At 45.2% G+C, this 17,664-nt stretch overlaps 1 protein-coding gene across 1 annotated transcript in view; it reads left to right on the top strand.

Moving 5' to 3' along the window:
- The first annotated feature begins 275 nt into the window (after positions 1 to 275).
- The window catches only part of Pfkm (phosphofructokinase, muscle), a 25,434-nt gene continuing 8,045 nt past the window's right edge, over positions 276 to 17,664 (top strand). Inside the window, exons 1-10 of the mRNA XM_008841286.3 lie at positions 276 to 325; positions 4,023 to 4,115; positions 11,917 to 11,990; positions 12,823 to 12,900; positions 14,750 to 14,939; positions 15,162 to 15,327; positions 16,008 to 16,052; positions 16,427 to 16,535; positions 16,654 to 16,749; positions 17,004 to 17,096. Of these exons, the coding sequence (XP_008839508.1) occupies positions 4,031 to 4,115; positions 11,917 to 11,990; positions 12,823 to 12,900; positions 14,750 to 14,939; positions 15,162 to 15,327; positions 16,008 to 16,052; positions 16,427 to 16,535; positions 16,654 to 16,749; positions 17,004 to 17,096 (936 nt within the window). The 5' untranslated portion in view covers positions 276 to 325; positions 4,023 to 4,030. The remainder of the gene's footprint in view (positions 326 to 4,022; positions 4,116 to 11,916; positions 11,991 to 12,822; positions 12,901 to 14,749; positions 14,940 to 15,161; positions 15,328 to 16,007; positions 16,053 to 16,426; positions 16,536 to 16,653; positions 16,750 to 17,003; positions 17,097 to 17,664) is intronic.

Genomic DNA, 17,664 nt, shown 5'->3' with positions numbered 1-17,664 from the left:
CTCATTTGAAAACGAGAAGCACTTACGTAGTTTCTAACTCCCAAAATAAAGATGAGGTCCCCAGAAAAAAGCAAGCCGCAGGCACACCGGAGCTGAGCTCTCAGGGGGAGGAGGAAGAGGCGGAGAGAGGCGAGCAGGGGGAGGCGGAGCTTCCTTGCCAGCTTCTGCTAGTGGAGGTTAGGAAGCCTCCCTCCTCCCCTCCTCCCCTCCTCCCCCTCCCAGCTGCTTCCACCTGGCTCCTCCCAGTGTTCGCTGAGCTCCCCTCTCCCTTTCCCCAAGGACTATCTGCAAGAAAGCAGCGGCGGAGGAGAGCTCAAACTCAAAGGCAAGAGGGAGGCCTTGGGTGGAGAGCGAGGCGAAGCCGGGGGTGAGGTGGGAGCGAGCGTGCCGGGGAGTAGACGGTGGGGAGGACTGAGGAGCAGAGGGGCGAGAAGCAGCGTCCGGCGTCGGAGCCGAGACGCGAGGGGGATGGGCGCACAGCCCTCGGGAAGACGCCTGGCCCCTTGGTTAAACTGCTGGCACATGCACGCCCTGCTGTTCCCTGGGAGTCCCGGATGCGTGGCTGGGGGCTCCGTGGCGTCGCCCTGGGCTGCCTGACCCCTCCCCTGGTACACGTCCAGTTCACATTGCTGCACCTGTGATGCTGCTGGTCCGCATTTCCGCCTCCTGCGTGGTTACACGTGATTTTGTGTATTTATATTTAATAGCCGTGCCCGTGTGCACATACGTGTCACTGTGGGGCTATAAAGGATGCGTGTGTAGGAGTTGCATGCATTTTTGTGTCCTGTGTGTCTGACATAACAGATTCAGGAGGTGAGCTGCTGCTTACATGTCAGCGCTCCATACCTTGACGAGTTCTATCCCCCACCGAAGCCTTTGGTGGAAGATCTTCAAATGGGCCTCTACAGGTGATGAGCCCCCGGCCTGTAAAGGACTCCAGGAATGAATCAGAAGAAAAAAAAAAAAAAAATCAGAGGAAAAAAGATCAGCGTTGGGTTCCTGTTTCTCTCACCGCTTAGTCTTTTCCAAGAGCAGCACAATTCTCCATGTTAACCTAGCTAAATGTCTGTTTGTGTTCCTGTCCCAGTTTGGCACTATGGTATGATTTCTAAGTCCTAGATGTGTCTGAGTGATTTATTTTGTATTTCGTCATTATCATTCAAGGAATTAGACATCATCACTGCATTTTTGAACAAAGTGTGTTTTGGTGATTCTCCCCCCACCATCCTACCTCTGATGCCCACTTGTACCCCTCCAGCTTCTTTCCCTCCTTCTCCATCACCTATTTTTACTTTCTCTTGATCTCCTTTCTAATTTTTTGGGGTTTACCCATACTTAAACCTGTAAATACATATGCTTTACAGATAAAAGAAAGCGTGGATTTTTCTCTCTATGTGTTTGGGTCACTTAATATACTTTCCAGGTCCGTCCACTTATCTGCAGATTTCATAATTTCATTTTTATTTACACCTGAATATTTTCTTGTGTGTATGTAGCACATTTTCATTATCCATTCAACTGTTAATGGACATTTAGGCTAGTTCCATTTTCTCTCTCTCTCTCTCTCTCTCTCTCTCTCTCTCTCTCTCTCTCTCTCCTTCTTTTAACCTGCTAGGCATACAGCCAAGGCCCTGCACATGCTAGGCAGGTGCTGCATCACTCATTGTGTTTTTAAAGGTAGAATATGAAGGTCTGTCTGTTTCCAAGTCCATTTAAAATTTTTCATTTTTTGCAGTGCCTTAGTTCATCAGTGCTTTTAGCAAGTGTTTATCAAACTCCTCTGCATGCGTTGGCGTCAATGGGCTTTGGCAGCCTCTGGAAGCATTTTTAAAAAATGAACATAATCCCTGCCCTGGAGGGATTTTCAGCAAGTTAAGGACAGTGAGTCTGGCAGTCATGGTCAGCAGGGTTTTTCAGTAGAGGACACATGGCAAGGATTTTATGCTCTGCAGCCTCTGCTGCTACCTGGTGCTGCTGTAGCACAGAAGCAGCTGCAGGCTCTGGGAATCAGTGACTGCAGAATGGGCAATTGGGTAATGCTTTTTTTTTTTTTTTTTTCCCTGAGACAGGATAGTGATATGTTACCCAGGTTGGTTTTGAATTCTTGGGTTCTAGTAATTATCGTGCATTAGCCTCTGGAATAGTCGGGACCATAGGCAAGTATCACCATGCCCAGCAGCACTGAAATTTGAATTTCACATATTTTTCATCATGAAATATTTTCACAACACTTAAAAAAATGTAAGAGCCTTTTATAGTTTGCTGCCATTCAAACAATGTGAATGGCTGGATTCATCCTGTAGATTGAGGTTTGCTGACCCTTGATATAGTCCAACCTGCTTTTTAGAGCAGAAGAAAGTGCCACTGAAGTTGTATTCAAGTTCTAAACGAATGATCTACTTCCAAACAGTATACGATTTACAGGAGAGCCAAAAAGAAGGTTTCCTGGACTGTTGGTAATCGATAAAGGTTTAACAGATCAATAAGGGCGTGGTGGCATGACTGAAATGATGGAGTGAGGTATGTATGGATGTATCAAAAGAGCCGGGGTAGGGTAGCCTAGACAAAGAATGTATGCCCAGACATGAAAGGGGGCCTGCGCCATATAATGTTCAGATAGCAGTGGAGCGGAGAACCTGTGGATGCAAAGGTTGAAGCAGTAGGCTCAGTTGCAGGTACCTTGAATGCCAAACCAAGAAGTTTGCACTTGACTCGTCAAGGCTGATTATGTAGGATGCTTGTTCACTTTGTCTTTTGAGCACTGTGTGTGTTATGTCTCTCTATATGTGTCTCACCATACATATTTCATTGGTATCTATGGTTTTGTGTGTTTATGTGACTTATGTCTCTGTAAGCAGCTACCCTAATTTCCCCAGATGACGGGCAGAAACATGAACTGCCTTCAAAGTTGTTCCTTTGCGTGAGTCCTCCCTCTATCAAGGCCTCAGGGCCTGCCGTCTTCCCATGAAAGTTTATGTTTTCTGATAAAGTGAAGAAGCTACTGTGTTAAAGGGAGACCAGCTCAACTATTGCCGTAAGCAATTCATGTAGCAAGTGGCAGCAAGGAGAGAAAAGGGGAAGATAAAAAGGTAGAATAGTAGGATTTGCTGACAAGTGAGATACATTTTAAAAGTCAGGTTTTAACCTGGTAACTGGGAGAATGATTATTCTAGTCTCATTTTATAAATAAATACAGAAGTATGTCTTGTGTGGTATATTTCCAGAGATGTAATGCCAATAAACAAATAAAAGAAGGTCTCCCCACTGGTGTGTATGTGTATGGTAATGATTTTGTTCCCTTCTCATTGGATAGGAGGTAGTATGAGGGGCAGGATCCAAAGACAAAGGGTTCAATAGCTGTTCAGGAAGCCAAGAGCCCAAGAAGGATGGGAAGACCCGAAGAAAGTCCCTAATCATTCCTGAGACAGATGCCATTATTTTGCCCAAGCTCCGGTGTGCCTTTATAACTTCAAACTGCAGTTTTAGCTCCACATCACCCAGCCCAACTCCAGTCACTCATTTCTGTAACACTCAACCCTAACCTTAAGTCACAAGCCAAGGTTAACCTTAAGCCACAAGTTTGCTTCTACATTGCTGGTTCTCCATCAGCACCTCCAAGGTCATCTGATTCATACCCTTTCCAACATCTTTCTTCATTAAAAGGAAGGCTCCTCAAGGCTCACTCAGCTTTTCTCCTTTCTAATTTCTATCAAGTCAGCTGCCATTTTCCCTGACCTTAGCTTATTTCCAAGATAGGTTCCGACTGGGGTGGGAGGGGACAGAAAAGGATAAGCCAGGACTTCTGCAGTCTTGGGCTTGATTGCTTTGACATTTTAGCTTGTCACTGAGAGGGTGAGGCTCTCCTCTGGAAGACAGCCAAAGCTCCCAAAGCTGTACAGCCCAGCTTTCGTGTAGTAGGAGAGCCAGACTCAGTGACTCTAGCCAGTGCAACACAGACATTTCCTGAGCAAGTGCTACCTTGATCCAGCTGCATCTTAACTGATCATTTTCTTGATTTCTAGAGTGGATCATGACCCAGGAAGAGCACCATGCAGCCAAAACCCTGGGGATCGGCAAAGCCATCGCGGTGTTAACCTCTGGTGGCGATGCCCAAGGTAAGGAGGAGGGCACAGTATCACGGTTGTTGTGACCCTGGAGTTTCTTGACTCCCTTAGTTTGTAGACTAGAACTATCTTCCTGTGAGTTCACACAAACCATGAGTATCCCTGGACATTTCTGTCATGTCTGAGGCTTTAAGTGCATTCTGGATTTCGTTTGCTCTACTGTTGTTTACCCAAAGCTTCACAGAGCTTTTCAAGTTTCTCTGGAAGTTGCCGCCATTTTGATCCTTGAGCAACAACTGGTGAAAATCTAGAGATTAAATTGTTGAGAAGGCAGTAGATGGATTCATTCCAAGAGCTTGGGAAACACCGGGAAAGGGAAGAGACTACAGGTGGTGTTTAGCAGGCCCAGCTAGAGCCTCAGGCTTTAACTCCAGGGAGTTTCTGCATTCATCAACACTAGCCAGTGCTCTGTGCACTCCGACGTTTCTTCCCCTTTCTATTCTTTTAGCCCTTCAACAAATAGGAAAAGCACCAGTTAGTCACTATAGGCCCACTGGGGGTGAAGAGGCAGAAAACAGAGAGAACCTTTCTCCGAATAGTCTAAGAAATCATAAAAAGCAGATATACAGGGGGGTGGGGGAATGAAGTATAGGAGACCGGTGTGTGATTTAAGAACAAAATAATTTCACTCTTTTTTTTCTATATGTTCAAGTTTTTATAGTATGTTGAAGAAAAGGAGAACATGTCCTGGGTTAACAGGACATGGAAATAATGATAGAAAATAGAGATTTAAGAGAGTTCATCTGGCACTTGACTTTGTACAATGCACTCACTTTGCACAGAACCCTGTTGTGAAGAAGTTGATTTTCTTTCAGAACTATTTACAGTTTAATGAAGTAAGGTACCACGTGCCACAGGGATTCTTATATAGGCACATAAATAGTAAGAAGCAAGTACCCATTTGTCAAGTGGAATATACTTATATAATGAAATGATAAGCCCTGGCTAGATTAATCAGGAGATGCTTTGTGGGGAAAAAGCTTAAAAAATTTGATCCCCTTCTTTAAGTATGGTGTTTAGAAGGAGGGCTAGCCACAGTAAATACTCAAGAAATGGGTTACTAATAAACAAGATGAATTATTGAGCAACTCTTGTGATCAAACAGAATGACAGGTGCTATGATGCATCAGCAAAAAAGGTCATCTTTGCTCTCATGGTTGTATATGTGTGTGTGTGTGTATGTGTGTGTACAAGTATGCATGTGGAGGCCAGAGGTCAATGTTGGGGTGTCTTCTTCAGTCTATCTCCATCTTATTTTTTTGAGACAGGGTCTCCCATTGAACCTGGAACCCACCAGTTTGGCTACATTGGTTGGTCAGTGAGCTCCAGGGATCTGCCTGTCTGCATAGTCCCAGTGTGGGGTTTACAGATGCGCACTACTGTGTCCAACTTTTACATGGGTCCTGGGGTCTGAACTCAGGAATGGCAAGCACTTTGCTGACTGAATTATCTCCCCAACTCTGCACTTATGGTATTTCTTACTGCCACATTAAAAAGCCAGTTTCAAAATAAATATTTATTCACTATAATTATGATGTACATGATGAATCAGAATTCTAGAATGAATCCAAATGAAGAAACTGAGGGAGGAGGGCATAGAGGCCTGAGTAGCAGAATCAGAAATGCAGAGCACTGGTGGAGGCTGGAGGCGCTGCGTGCCTGGCTTTTATCGGTTCACTCTGCTGGTAACATCCATGTCAGTACTAAGATCTTCAACTTAAACTCTGGAGTGGTGATCCTGTGAATTTAGATGGTCAGGTTAAGGGAAGAGAAAGCCTGCAAAAAAAAATCTTCAAAACAGTGTGAAAGTGATGAAAAAGAGGAGTTCTTTCTAGAGAGGAGAGGAGAGGAGGGGAGGGGGGGGGAGGAGAGAGGGAGAGAGAGAGAGAGAGAGAGAGAGAGAGAGAGAGAGAGAGAGAGAGAGGAGTGGAAGAAAGGAGACAGGAGATGAGAGAGGGAGAGAGATCCAAGGTTTCTGGAACTTTCTGATAGCTACAATAAATGTAACCCGTGAATGAATCTATATAACATAGGCACATGTCAGTAGGGACCAAAAGAGTTAGAAAATGAAATTCTAGGAGGCAAGGAACCAAATTAGAAGTCTCAAAATACTGCTGAGAAATCCCAGCTGAAGAAGTTCTAATCCAGAAGCGGACTGCCTAGAGAAAATTTGTTGGGCCCCCCAGTTCTCACAGGAAGAAAGCACAAAAGTGCTGTTTTCCCTATGAGCCTATGGGAAAGGGGGGTTGAACGCTGTGAAAAACCTACAAGGCTACAACTTTGTCTTTTCTCAGCTCAGCAAAGCTAATCTCATCAAGTAGGAATAGGGCCATGAATTAGATGTCTTAAGCTAAAAAACCAGGGGTATTGGACTCAGTATAAACTTTACTCCCTTTCTAACCCAGCAAAGGCCCCAGACTCACTAATCCATACCTCATGTGGCCTCTTGATGTTGGCATATCCTACCCTGGAGAGGACCTCAGTCTTCTGCTCTAGCCCCATCTCCAGATGCATGCATAACCCATGTTTTTATATTTTATTTATTATTTTTATTTTATGTGTATGTGCGTATTGCCTGCATGCAGGAAAGTGCATCTGTGTTGTGCAATGCCCTCAGAGGACAGAAGAGGGTGTTGGATCCTCTGGAACTGGAGTTACAGACAGTTGTTAGCTGCCATGTGGGTGCTGGGATTCAAACCCGGATCTTCTGCAAGAACAGTCAGTGTTCTTAACTGCTGAGCCATCTCTCCAGCCCCGCATATCCTATTTTTAAAGGTGTACAGGAATAGGATTCTGTTACCTCTCTGGGTCACTATTCTAGGGTTTATAATTTTTAGTTGTTGTTATACATGAATTATACTTTCGAATGGATAAGAACTAAAAACCTTTGCCAAGAAACTTTTTAGTATCAACTTCCAAAAGATATGTGCTGAGGCTAGGAATGTGGCCCAGTTGATAGAGTGCCTGCCTAGGGTGCATGAAACCCTAGGTTCCATCCACAGCACCACATAAGCTGGATGTGGTAGCGTATACCTATGATCCCACTTGGGAGTTAGGAAGTAGAGGCCAGAGGATCAGAAACGCAAGGCTGGGGCTGGAGAGATGGCTCACTGGCTAAGAGTACACTCTACTCTTGCAGAGGACCTGGGTTCAGTTCCTAGCACCCAACCGTCCTTAACTTCAATTCCAAGGGATCTAATGTCATCCTCTGGCCTCTGTGGGCAGTGCATACACGTGGTGCATTTATATACATGCAGGCAAAACACTCATATACATAAAATAAAAATAAATAATTAAATAAAAAGGTCATATAAAAAAGAGGGGCTGGAGAAATGGGTCAGCGGTTAAGAACACTGGTTGTTCTTGCAGAAGACCCAGGTTCAAATCCCAGCACTCATATGGCAGCTAACAACTGTCCATAACTCCAGTCTCAGGGGACCTGACAGCCTCTTCCGACCTCCGTGGGCATTGCATGACATGGGTGCACTTACCTACATGCAGGCAATACACATATACACATAAAATAACAATAAAAAAATTAAAAAAAAAGAAATGGAAGGCCAGCCTGGATATAGCAGGTTTTTACTCATTTTTTCCTGCCTAGTCTCATAGAGACACATTACTTACAGCTCTTCTCTACTTCTCCCCAAAGGCTGACATTGAAAACTTCAGGTTGATGCTGTAGGTTTTCCACAGCCCCTCTTGACTGTACCCAGGATAGCTCTTGCATGCTGCCTGTAATCTTATCCTTCGTCTTGCTTCTAATAAGTCAAGCAGCTGCTCATAGAGGCTTATTTAGGGAAACACGGAACAGCCAAAAAAAGCCTGGCCAGGACTGGCTTAGGGCCAGACTAGGCTAACCAGTGAGGTTGGTAGGATAGACCAAAGACTTTCTGTGGCTCCTGAGTATAAACTATCTATACGCATCAGTCTGATTTTTTAGGGTTGGAGCACAAGTACAGGAATACAAAGGGAATCCTAAAACAATTAGAAAATATTCCATTTAGAGGTAGGACGGATGGCTTCTGGAGATTGGCAAGGTTGAAATTAGAAGCTAGAAAGAGGAAAGAGGAGAAAAAAAAACTTACTGTGGGATTTTTTTTTTCTTGTTTCCAACAGATTTTGATATTCTGCCTACTACCTATTGTTTGGTTTTCACAGAAAACCTTTTAAGTCATTTAGAGTGTCCCCTCCCACCATTTACTCAGCTTGGGGGTCAGGAGGTAATAGTCTACCCTGTCCATTTCAGAATAACATTTTTCCTTTATTTTCTAAGATTACCAGTGTGCATCCTAGAACTCCAGACTCTGTAGAAAAGCTCATAGGCCGTGTATCAGGCTGGAAAAGAAACCGTGGTCTCATCTATAATAGTCGCATTGAGCTGGTTTCGAAGTCCTTTTACATAGTGGAGTTCCTCAAGCATCTGAGAAACCCCGTCCTTGTACAGACTTTTTTTTTCTTTTTTTTTGTTTTTTTGGTCTTTTTTAAGACAGGGTCTCCCTGTAGCCCCAGCTGTCCTGGAACTCACTATGTAGACCAGGCTGGCCTTGAACTCACAGAGATCTGCCTGCCTCTGCCTCCCAAGTGCTGGGATCAAAGGTGTGTTGCCACCACCCGGCTCCCTGTATGGATTTGTTGTTGTTGTTCTGATTCACTCAAACTAAGTAGACTTCATGAGACTTGACCTTGGTGACACCACGAATAAGTGTGAGGTCAATACTCACAGGTGCCTCTTGTTGACAAGCCTCGTCTTCCTGACCTTATCTTAGATCAGCTGTCAGAAGCATTTGGTGCTCTTCCTACTTTCTGAAATGCTCCCTTTTTTTGGTTTCTGTCGCATTGCTAAGCCTAGTTCTCTCTTGCTAAGGTTGATTAGTAACTATGATTGGTTCTTTTCAGGGTTCAGTTTTTATGTCCATTTCCTTTCTAATCATGCATTCTCTCTTCCAAGTTGGTGTGGGTGTCCCAAAAGTACTTTAACCTCAGCATATGCCAATGTGAACATATCATTCCCCACTCCCACCTTTCCAAACCTAAACATGCCTCAGCTAAGCTAATGGCACCAGAGTTTAATCCTTTCCCTAAGTCCATATGGGGCACTGAAATCTAATCACCTTGCCCACTGGATCCAAGTTCCATTTGGATTCTCTGAGTATCTTCTGTCCTCTATATCTTTTGTCTCACACGCCTCTTTTTCTGTGAGGCCCTCTTCGTGTCTTATCTAAAATGCCAGAGAGCCTCCTAATCCCAGTGACCCCTCTCTCTAGCTGCCTGTCATCCTACTGCCAGAGTTCCCCTTCAGATAGGCAATGCAGATCTCATCATAGCCCTCAACTCTCAAAAATTCTTAGAGATTCTTGATTATCTGTAACTATTTTTGTGCATGAGAATGGTCACAACCCTCTTTCAGGATAAGAATCCTGAAAGCTGTATGGGGCTGGAGAGATGACTCAGCAGTTAAGAGCACTGGCTGCTCTTGCAGAGGACCCAGGGTCAGATCCTAGCGCCCACATGGTGACTAACAACCTGTCTGTAACCTCAGCTGCAGGGAATCTGATGCCCTCTTTTCCCTTCCACAGGCACTGCATGTACATGGTACACTTACACACATGCAGGCAAAACACTCATACACATAAAATACAAACAAGTTAAAAAAAAAAATCCTGAAAGCTGTAGACCTTCTTCCATAAAAAAAATGTTGTGACCACAGAACTTTCTTACCATTTGTTGGGTTTATGGATTCCCTGAAACCCATCGTCCATCCATGGATCTTCAATCAAACCCAGACCCACAAAATAAGTCTTCATATGGTGCGTCGATGCCTGCCCACCTGAAGCCTTACCTTTCATCACCTCTATTCTGCTTTTTACTCTTCATGATCTTGAATTACCTGAGATTATTTCTGGACTTCCACCTTTATTTTTGCCTTTTCTCTTGCCTATAACACTCTTCTTCAAATTGTTCACCTGACAAGAGAATGACTAAGGAGTGGTCTGTTGGTCCTGGGACCAGTGCTGTTTTTTGACCTCTTCTGGGAGGCTTTGATGCTCCTGTTTGTGTTGCTCTTTATATACATCTCTTCTGTAGGGGTCAGTTTACCAGACTGTAATTTTTACAAGTTCTTGATCTCATTGTTCACTGCTGTATCCTCAGTGTCTAGCACAGTGTCAGGAATGTGATAAGTTCAGTTAATATTTGTTCATTGACTCAATGGACCTGCAATTTGGAACTGATAGCTATGTAATAATTACTATGTCAGCCTACAAGAGAGATGGGGGGAAGGGGTAGGGAGGGAGAGAACAGAGAAAAACAAAGACAAGAAAAAAGAACATTTTTATTTAATTGTAAATAGCTCTGGTGAATAATCCCCCAGTTTGGTGACTTAGTTTGGCACTGCAGTTTTCCGATAGTCGTGGCTTCCCTAGTATTTGCTAGCATATGATATTTTTCTAGGCAGGATTTAAGGACTATGTGAATAAATTTTAGATTGAAACAGAAATATCTGAGAGAGGGTAGCCACAACTTTTGGTAAGAAGTTGATTTATCTTGTCTTTAATATTCTTGAAAATTACCATTCGCTCATCTTCATCTTAGAAGATAAAACAGCAACGTCTCCCCATCTCTTGCTGATTGAGCTCTGCTTCATGCAATATCAGTAGCACTGTTTCTAACATAGAACACTCATGGATACCCACTGCATGCTGTATGTTGAGACAGGTTTGTTCCTTTGCAGTGTTCCTGGACAGCTGCTACATCGCGCAGCTACTAGGAAGAGGAATTTACCTTTGAAGGGAGCACCTTTATTCTCTGCTTTCAGTTCTAAAGTTTTCTGCCAATGGAAGCTGAGAGAAGCAATTCTTGAATTTTTCATATTCATCGCAATATATGTGGCTGGAGCAGAATGTCAGCCTGTCTCTGTTAACTGAGTGAATGCCAGGACAAGACTTGGGGAGAGTATGTTCCCAATGACTCTTTTGGTCACAATTTTTACTGGCAGTGTAGCGCTAGAAAATCACAACTGTATATGGCACATGTTGGGATGTAGACCAGCTCAAATGATAGTTTTCTGTGTGTGCGTGTGTGCATGTGTGCCTGCCTGCCTGCCTGCCTGTCTGTCTAAAAGAATCCACCGTCCGGTAATAAACATACTTGGGAACAAACTATAATGCATTAGATCACTTAACTACGGGCAAAGTCATCTTTCCTCCCTAACAGCATCCAAAAGTTGGATATCTAGACTTACTGCAGAAAGCAGGGGGAAACCTAGTCTAACCATGGAGATTGGTAGGCATGGAATGGTCTAGAGTGCTAATGTGGGTATTTCAGGACTTGGATCCAAATTTGAACTTTCTAAAGGTATTAGCCTTGTGACCTTGACCCCACTGAGTTTCAGTTTCCAAATGTGTGACATAGAGGAGACTCTAGGTTGTGGGTGGGATTGAATGAGATCATATTTGACAAGCTGTTAGTAGTATCTAACCTGCAATATACATTCAAGAAGACGCTCACTGTGTTGCTGTTGTTATTATCCCCTACTGTCCTGGCAAGGAAAGGTCTTGGGAAAGCCAGGGTTTTGGAGGAGGGAAGATGAATAGAGTGTCTGGCGCTCCATTAACACTGAATGCAGTCATTGAAACTGGGGGGACCGGAAGCTTTGGCTGAGAGCAACATTCTAGATGCGCAAAACCCTGCCAAGGGACCAGCTCCAGGCTGTGACTAGGTGTTGCCTGTGTGGGTTCTGGGGCTGCTCTTTTAGGAGTACCCCCTCACTGACTTTCTTCTTTACCCTCAGGTATGAATGCTGCCGTCCGGGCTGTGGTTCGAGTTGGTATCTTTACGGGTGCCCGTGTCTTCTTTGTCCATGAGGTTGGTTTTCTGCTTTGTTCTCTCCCATCTCTGTTCTGCTTCATCTGCTCCCACCCGCATCCCACCTTCCCTTTCTCACGTCCTAGTTGCATCGCCGTGTTTGCTTTCCTTTGGCTCTCTGTCTCACTGAGTCATTCCTGCCCACTTTTGACTCCAGCAAGGCTGCTGGGACCCAGACTTCTGTATGTCCTCCTGCTGCTTGTTGAATTCAAAGAAGTAATTCTCCATCTTCCTTTTACCTCCTCCCAAACAGACAGAAACAAAAACAAGAGATCTTATGGCAAGTTGAGTATAAGCAGAGGTAGAGCCCCCAGTGGGCAGGGTCCGCTGTGGTTCTGAATTGGACTGACTTCTGAGGCTCTAACTCCTCCTTGGCTCCTTTCTCTCAATTCCCCATGCTTCGCCTACTCTCCTTTCACTAAAGTCTGTCAGCCCTTCTGTCAAGTTTTGTGGTTTCATAATAAGTCCCATTTTTTGCCTCCCTCCCTCCAGTATCCCCATTCTCCTTTTACCTTTCTTATTATCAAAACCATCTGTTTTCTAGGCCTCCTGGGAAACAGATTGGAAGAAATAGGAGGAGCCCAAAATGAGAGGAGTTAAGATGGAATATTAGGAAGGGTATTTTGGATGTTTGAAGAATGAAAGAAACTAGAACACTGACAACATCCGCATGTCCTTCTGGGGCTGATTTACTAAAATATAATATTCTCACGAGCATCCAGGGGTCACTATTGGGAGGATATGACTTGAACCTCCTCCCTGGGGTCCTGTCTTAGTCTTGGCCAATTAGGGGAGCCTAATGGAGGCTTCATGGGTATACTGGTCCCTGCAGGGTTACCAAGGCCTGGTGGATGGTGGAGAGCACATCAGGGAGGCCACCTGGGAAAGCGTTTCCATGATGCTTCAGCTGGTATGTTCTAGAGAACTCTTGTTCTATATTTGTCTTGTCCTTGTCTCATCCACTCTGCTGTCCCAAGTTCCCTGCCACTTGGTGTAATGTGAAGGGTTTCAGTGACAAGAAAAGGGCTTATATTTGCCCTTTACTCTTTGCGTTTGAAAACCTCGCCCTGGATTCTTGCAGTGGTGAAGAGGGTGGGAAGATGGTTCCAGAACGGCTTGTCCTTTATGGAAAGGTCACAGGCAAGACTTTTTCAACTGGCACATGATAAACAAGTCTTACTCTGGGGTCACGGGGATAGTCTGGCCCTGAAAATAACCTCACTGGAGGACTGAAGCCAGAAGCAGAGCTTAAATGCAGCCAGATCCATGTGACAGAGATGTGATGACCCCAAACCAAACCATTTAAGGAGGAGGGACCTGAGGCAGCCTTGCAGAGTCTCAGAGAGCCCTAGGAAAACATGGGCTTCTCATGCCCACAGCCCTTTATGCTACTTATTCAGTGTCAGGTGCCCAGCTCATTTGCGTCCACTCTGGGCCAGCTTAGTAGAACTATGACCTAGTGAAAAATTTACAAATTATATTTATATCCCCATTCTTTACCTAAATCCCCTAGATATTCCATGGGAAGGTATTTACTGTGCAGTGGCCTAGTGAAGTCTCTGCAGGCAATGGTGCCTGCCATAAAGTAGTCTGAGAAAGCACCAGAGTTCTCCACCAACGCCCTAGAGTCATGGATGCCTGGGAGCTATATGACAGTGAACACTGATGTCTACCTGCCTCAATTGGAGAATCTATAAGTTCTTGGGAAGTTAGGCTTCCTACACATAGACTAGAGTGATTCTTCCTGTGAATACCTGGATACTGGGGCTCCTGCCACTAGCACCATAGACCCCAAGGAACTAAAGGGAAACAATTGACAGTGTCTTGGGTAATCCTAGGTAGAAATTTCAGTGTGCTCTGGAGGAAAAGGTGCTACCAAGCATATTGGGGTGAGTTCCTAGTGATAGTTTGGATACAATCCAATAGTGTCAGACAGGTTACTTGGGGAAAATTCCAAAGACTGAAGTCAGTGCTATTTCTTACACTTCTAAGATGTGATAGGATGGAGATAATTCTTTTGAAATAGTCACTTTGATGATAAAATCTTCATGACAAAGTTGATCTTAGTAGTCCCTTTAAAATGTTTGGGAGGGGACTGGAGAGATGGCTCAGCAGGTAAGAGCACTGACTGCTCTTGTAGAAGACCCAAGTTCAAATCCCAGCACCCACAAGTTGGCTAACAACCATCCATAACTCCAGTTCTAGGGGATCCAACACCCTCTTCTGACCACTGTGGGCATTGCATGACATGGCTGCACTTACATACACGTAGGTAATACATTCATATGCATAAAATAATAAAAGAAAATATTTTCTAAAAAGATGTGTGACAGGGGCTAGACAGGTGGCTCAGCAGTTAAGAGCACTGATCGCTCTTGCAGAGAACTCAGGTTTGCTTCCCAGCACCCACATGGCAGCTAACAACCTTTCATATCTCCAGTTCCAGGGGATCTGATGCCCACTTCTGATCTCTACAACACAGATGCACTTACATGCAGGCGATACACTCATACACATAAAATTTTAAAATAATAATAAAATAAAAATATTTTTAAAAGATGTGTGACAGTATGACACTGTAGTCTTAACCCACATTATTTTCCTTTCCTTTGTAAGGGACAAATGACTTAAGAATGTCACAGAACTTCTAGGGGTGACGTTGGTATGTCAGTCTTACACTGTCTTAGAATGGGGGAAATCAGCCCAAATTTGGATGTGTTGTCTGAGGAGCTGCCAGAAATTCTACCTCTCCCCTAAAGGGAGGCACAGTGATTGGAAGTGCCCGTTGCAAGGACTTTCGAGAGCGAGAAGGACGACTCCGAGCTGCCCACAACCTGGTGAAGCGTGGGATCACCAATCTGTGTGTCATTGGGGGTGATGGCAGCCTCACTGGGGCAGACACTTTCCGTTCAGAATGGAGTGACTTGCTGAATGACCTCCAGAAAGCTGGTAAGACTTTTTAAAAATCAGTATTGCTTTTTGTGTGAATGTGTGTGTACACACATGTTGTACACGTGCTCCTTACCTCCTGTTAGAGAGAAATGTTGACTAGACACAAATCAACAGTCTTTGCCCCCCTTTCTGCCATTGCTTACAGTGGCCATAGTCTCTCTAAGTATGGGCGGGGGAAGCTATCTCATCCAGTGGCCTCGGGTTTGCTTTCCATTGTAGGTAAGATCACAGCTGAAGAGGCCACAAAATCTAGCTACCTGAACATTGTGGGTCTGGTTGGCTCAATTGACAATGACTTCTGTGGCACTGATATGACCATTGGCACTGACTCTGCCCTGCACCGGATAGTAGAGATTGTAGATGCCATCACCACCACTGCTCAGAGGTAAGAGCACGTAGGAGGGAGGCAGTGGAGGAGTATGACTGACAGGAGCACAAGGGCCAGTGAGACTGGACCATTTGAACCGTAGCTCTATGACCGCTTTCCTGGTGCTAGAACACTTGTTTCTGGTTAAGGATTACCCCTAGAGCACTGAAGTTGCCCTGGTCCCTAAGTGCTTTAAGAGTTGCCTTTTGCCACTCTCCAGGCTGCTTTCCAGGCATGTTGCTCTGGGGCCTCAAATACCTGTGGTCTCCTAAGTGATTAGGGTCCAGATTAAGGCAGATGTGGGGAATCCACAGTCTGAATTTGCCCTTTCCAACTGTGCAGATGCCATAGGCACCACTGTTCAGACAGGCAGTGGTGGTGGTGGCAGTGTAGGAAATGGGAAGACAGAGAGCTGCTGTTCACTCCACGGGAATCTCGCAGGATTCCGGTTCAGTCACGTCCCATACTCACTTCCTTTCTGTTTCCTCTCCTTTGCCCCTTTTCTGGAGTGGAGTCTGCACTGGCCTGAGAAAGGACAGCTTGTGGCTAAAGTGTTTCTCATGTCTGCCTTGTCTCTCAGGAACCCTTCTGGAGGGCTAGCTGCATGAATGCATCTCCCAGACGTTAAGTAGGACTGAATGGTGTCTTGATCCTGATCACAGGGACATGTAGATGTAAATCCTGACTTTCTCTTGCAGCCACCAGAGGACATTTGTGTTAGAAGTGATGGGCCGCCACTGTGGGTAAGAGCCTGATCCTGACTCACTTACTCCACTTCCCAGAGAGTTCAGTGATGCCTCTGAGTGGCAGAAGATCTGGATGTATATAGGCTCCACATGGTACAGCCCCCCCTTTACCTGCCTCTGCTATGTCTTCCTCATTCTATCTATATATGCATATCAGGTACACATGCAGAGTGAAAGGAAGCCAGTGGGGCAGTGGTGTTCTTCAGGGACAGGATCTCATTGGCAAGCCCAGGACTCATTTGTCTTAAGGACGAAGTGTAGGATCCCCAGACCTTTCATCAGCTCTGGGGACTAGGAGACCTAGTTGGGTGTGATGAGACTGTTTGTGGAATATGAAGATTCCTACTCTACGTTTCTGGCTCTCATCTCAGATACCTGGCCCTTGTCACCTCTCTCTCCTGTGGGGCTGACTGGGTTTTTATTCCTGAATGTCCACCGGATGATGACTGGGAGGAGCACCTTTGTCGCCGGCTCACTGAGGTAGGTACTGGTCAACTTTCTCTTGCCCTTAAAAAAATCCCTCACTCTACTTCGTGGGTGATCTGTTTCCTACCAATCAGGTTAGTGGCACTAACCACTTTTCCTTATTCTTGACCAGACGAGGACTCGTGGCTCTCGTCTCAACATCATCATTGTCGCTGAGGGTGCCATCGACAAGAATGGGAAACCAATCACCTCAGAGGACATCAAGAACGTACGTGTGTGTGAAACCACGGAGGCCCTCTCACCACAGCACCCTTGGTCATTCTTTTGGTGGTTTCTGAGTTTTTTGACACCGCATCTCCCCTTGGTCCTTCTGCATACATCTCCCCAGGGCCTCTGTCCCCATTTTCCTCCCATTCTGAACCGTTACAAGACAAAACGCTGAGTCCTCCGTGGTTTACCTTAAATCAGCCCCTGCTTATTTTCTCCCTTTGTCTTTGTCTGTCCCTTTCTTGGTCCTTTCAGCTGGTGGTAAAGCGTCTGGGATATGACACCCGGGTCACTGTTTTGGGGCATGTGCAGCGGGGTGGGACACCATCAGCGTTTGACCGGATCCTGGTAAGTCATAGAACTTTGTGGTCTTTGTGCCTTAGAACCTACAGCCTTGCTGTCCCGCTTCTGCAGGCTTGTATCATTAGTCATGCTGACCCTCCAGAAGCTTCTAGACTTCAGCGGTCTTCACCCAGTCCCATACTCTTGAGGGTTCTGTTACCAAAATGGGGGCAGGCAGTAGCTCCCCTAGCAGTGAAGACCAACATCTTAGAGCTGAAAGCATCAGCGACATTACTGGGATCTAACCTTAGACATGCAGTTTGCTGCTTCTTCTTACTTCATTTTACTTAGAAGGGCAATCTACTTCTTTGTTAGTAAGAAGGGAATATTAATGTTGTTCAGCTCCAGTAACCCTATTGGTCACTATATGAGATGGGCATGTTTCTCTGGAACCAGGTAGATTCCTTGGGGTTCTGATGGCAAGAGGACAGAGTCATTAATGTTGAGATGGAGTCTGGGTGGGAAGGTAAAGCACAGCGCTTAGGTGCAGTTTCTAGATAGAGAAGTCAGTCCTGTGATTTAGAAGGGCCCTGAACATACTGACTCTTCATTGTACCAAGGGGGCGGGGGGGGG

Source organism: Nannospalax galili, unplaced genomic scaffold, assembly GCF_000622305.1.
Source record: "Nannospalax galili isolate Female #2095 unplaced genomic scaffold, S.galili_v1.0 scaffold841, whole genome shotgun sequence".
Lineage (NCBI taxonomy): Eukaryota > Metazoa > Chordata > Mammalia > Rodentia > Spalacidae > Nannospalax > Nannospalax galili.
Note: the sequence above shows the minus strand (reverse complement) of the source record. Positions and strands in the feature narration are given on the sequence as shown.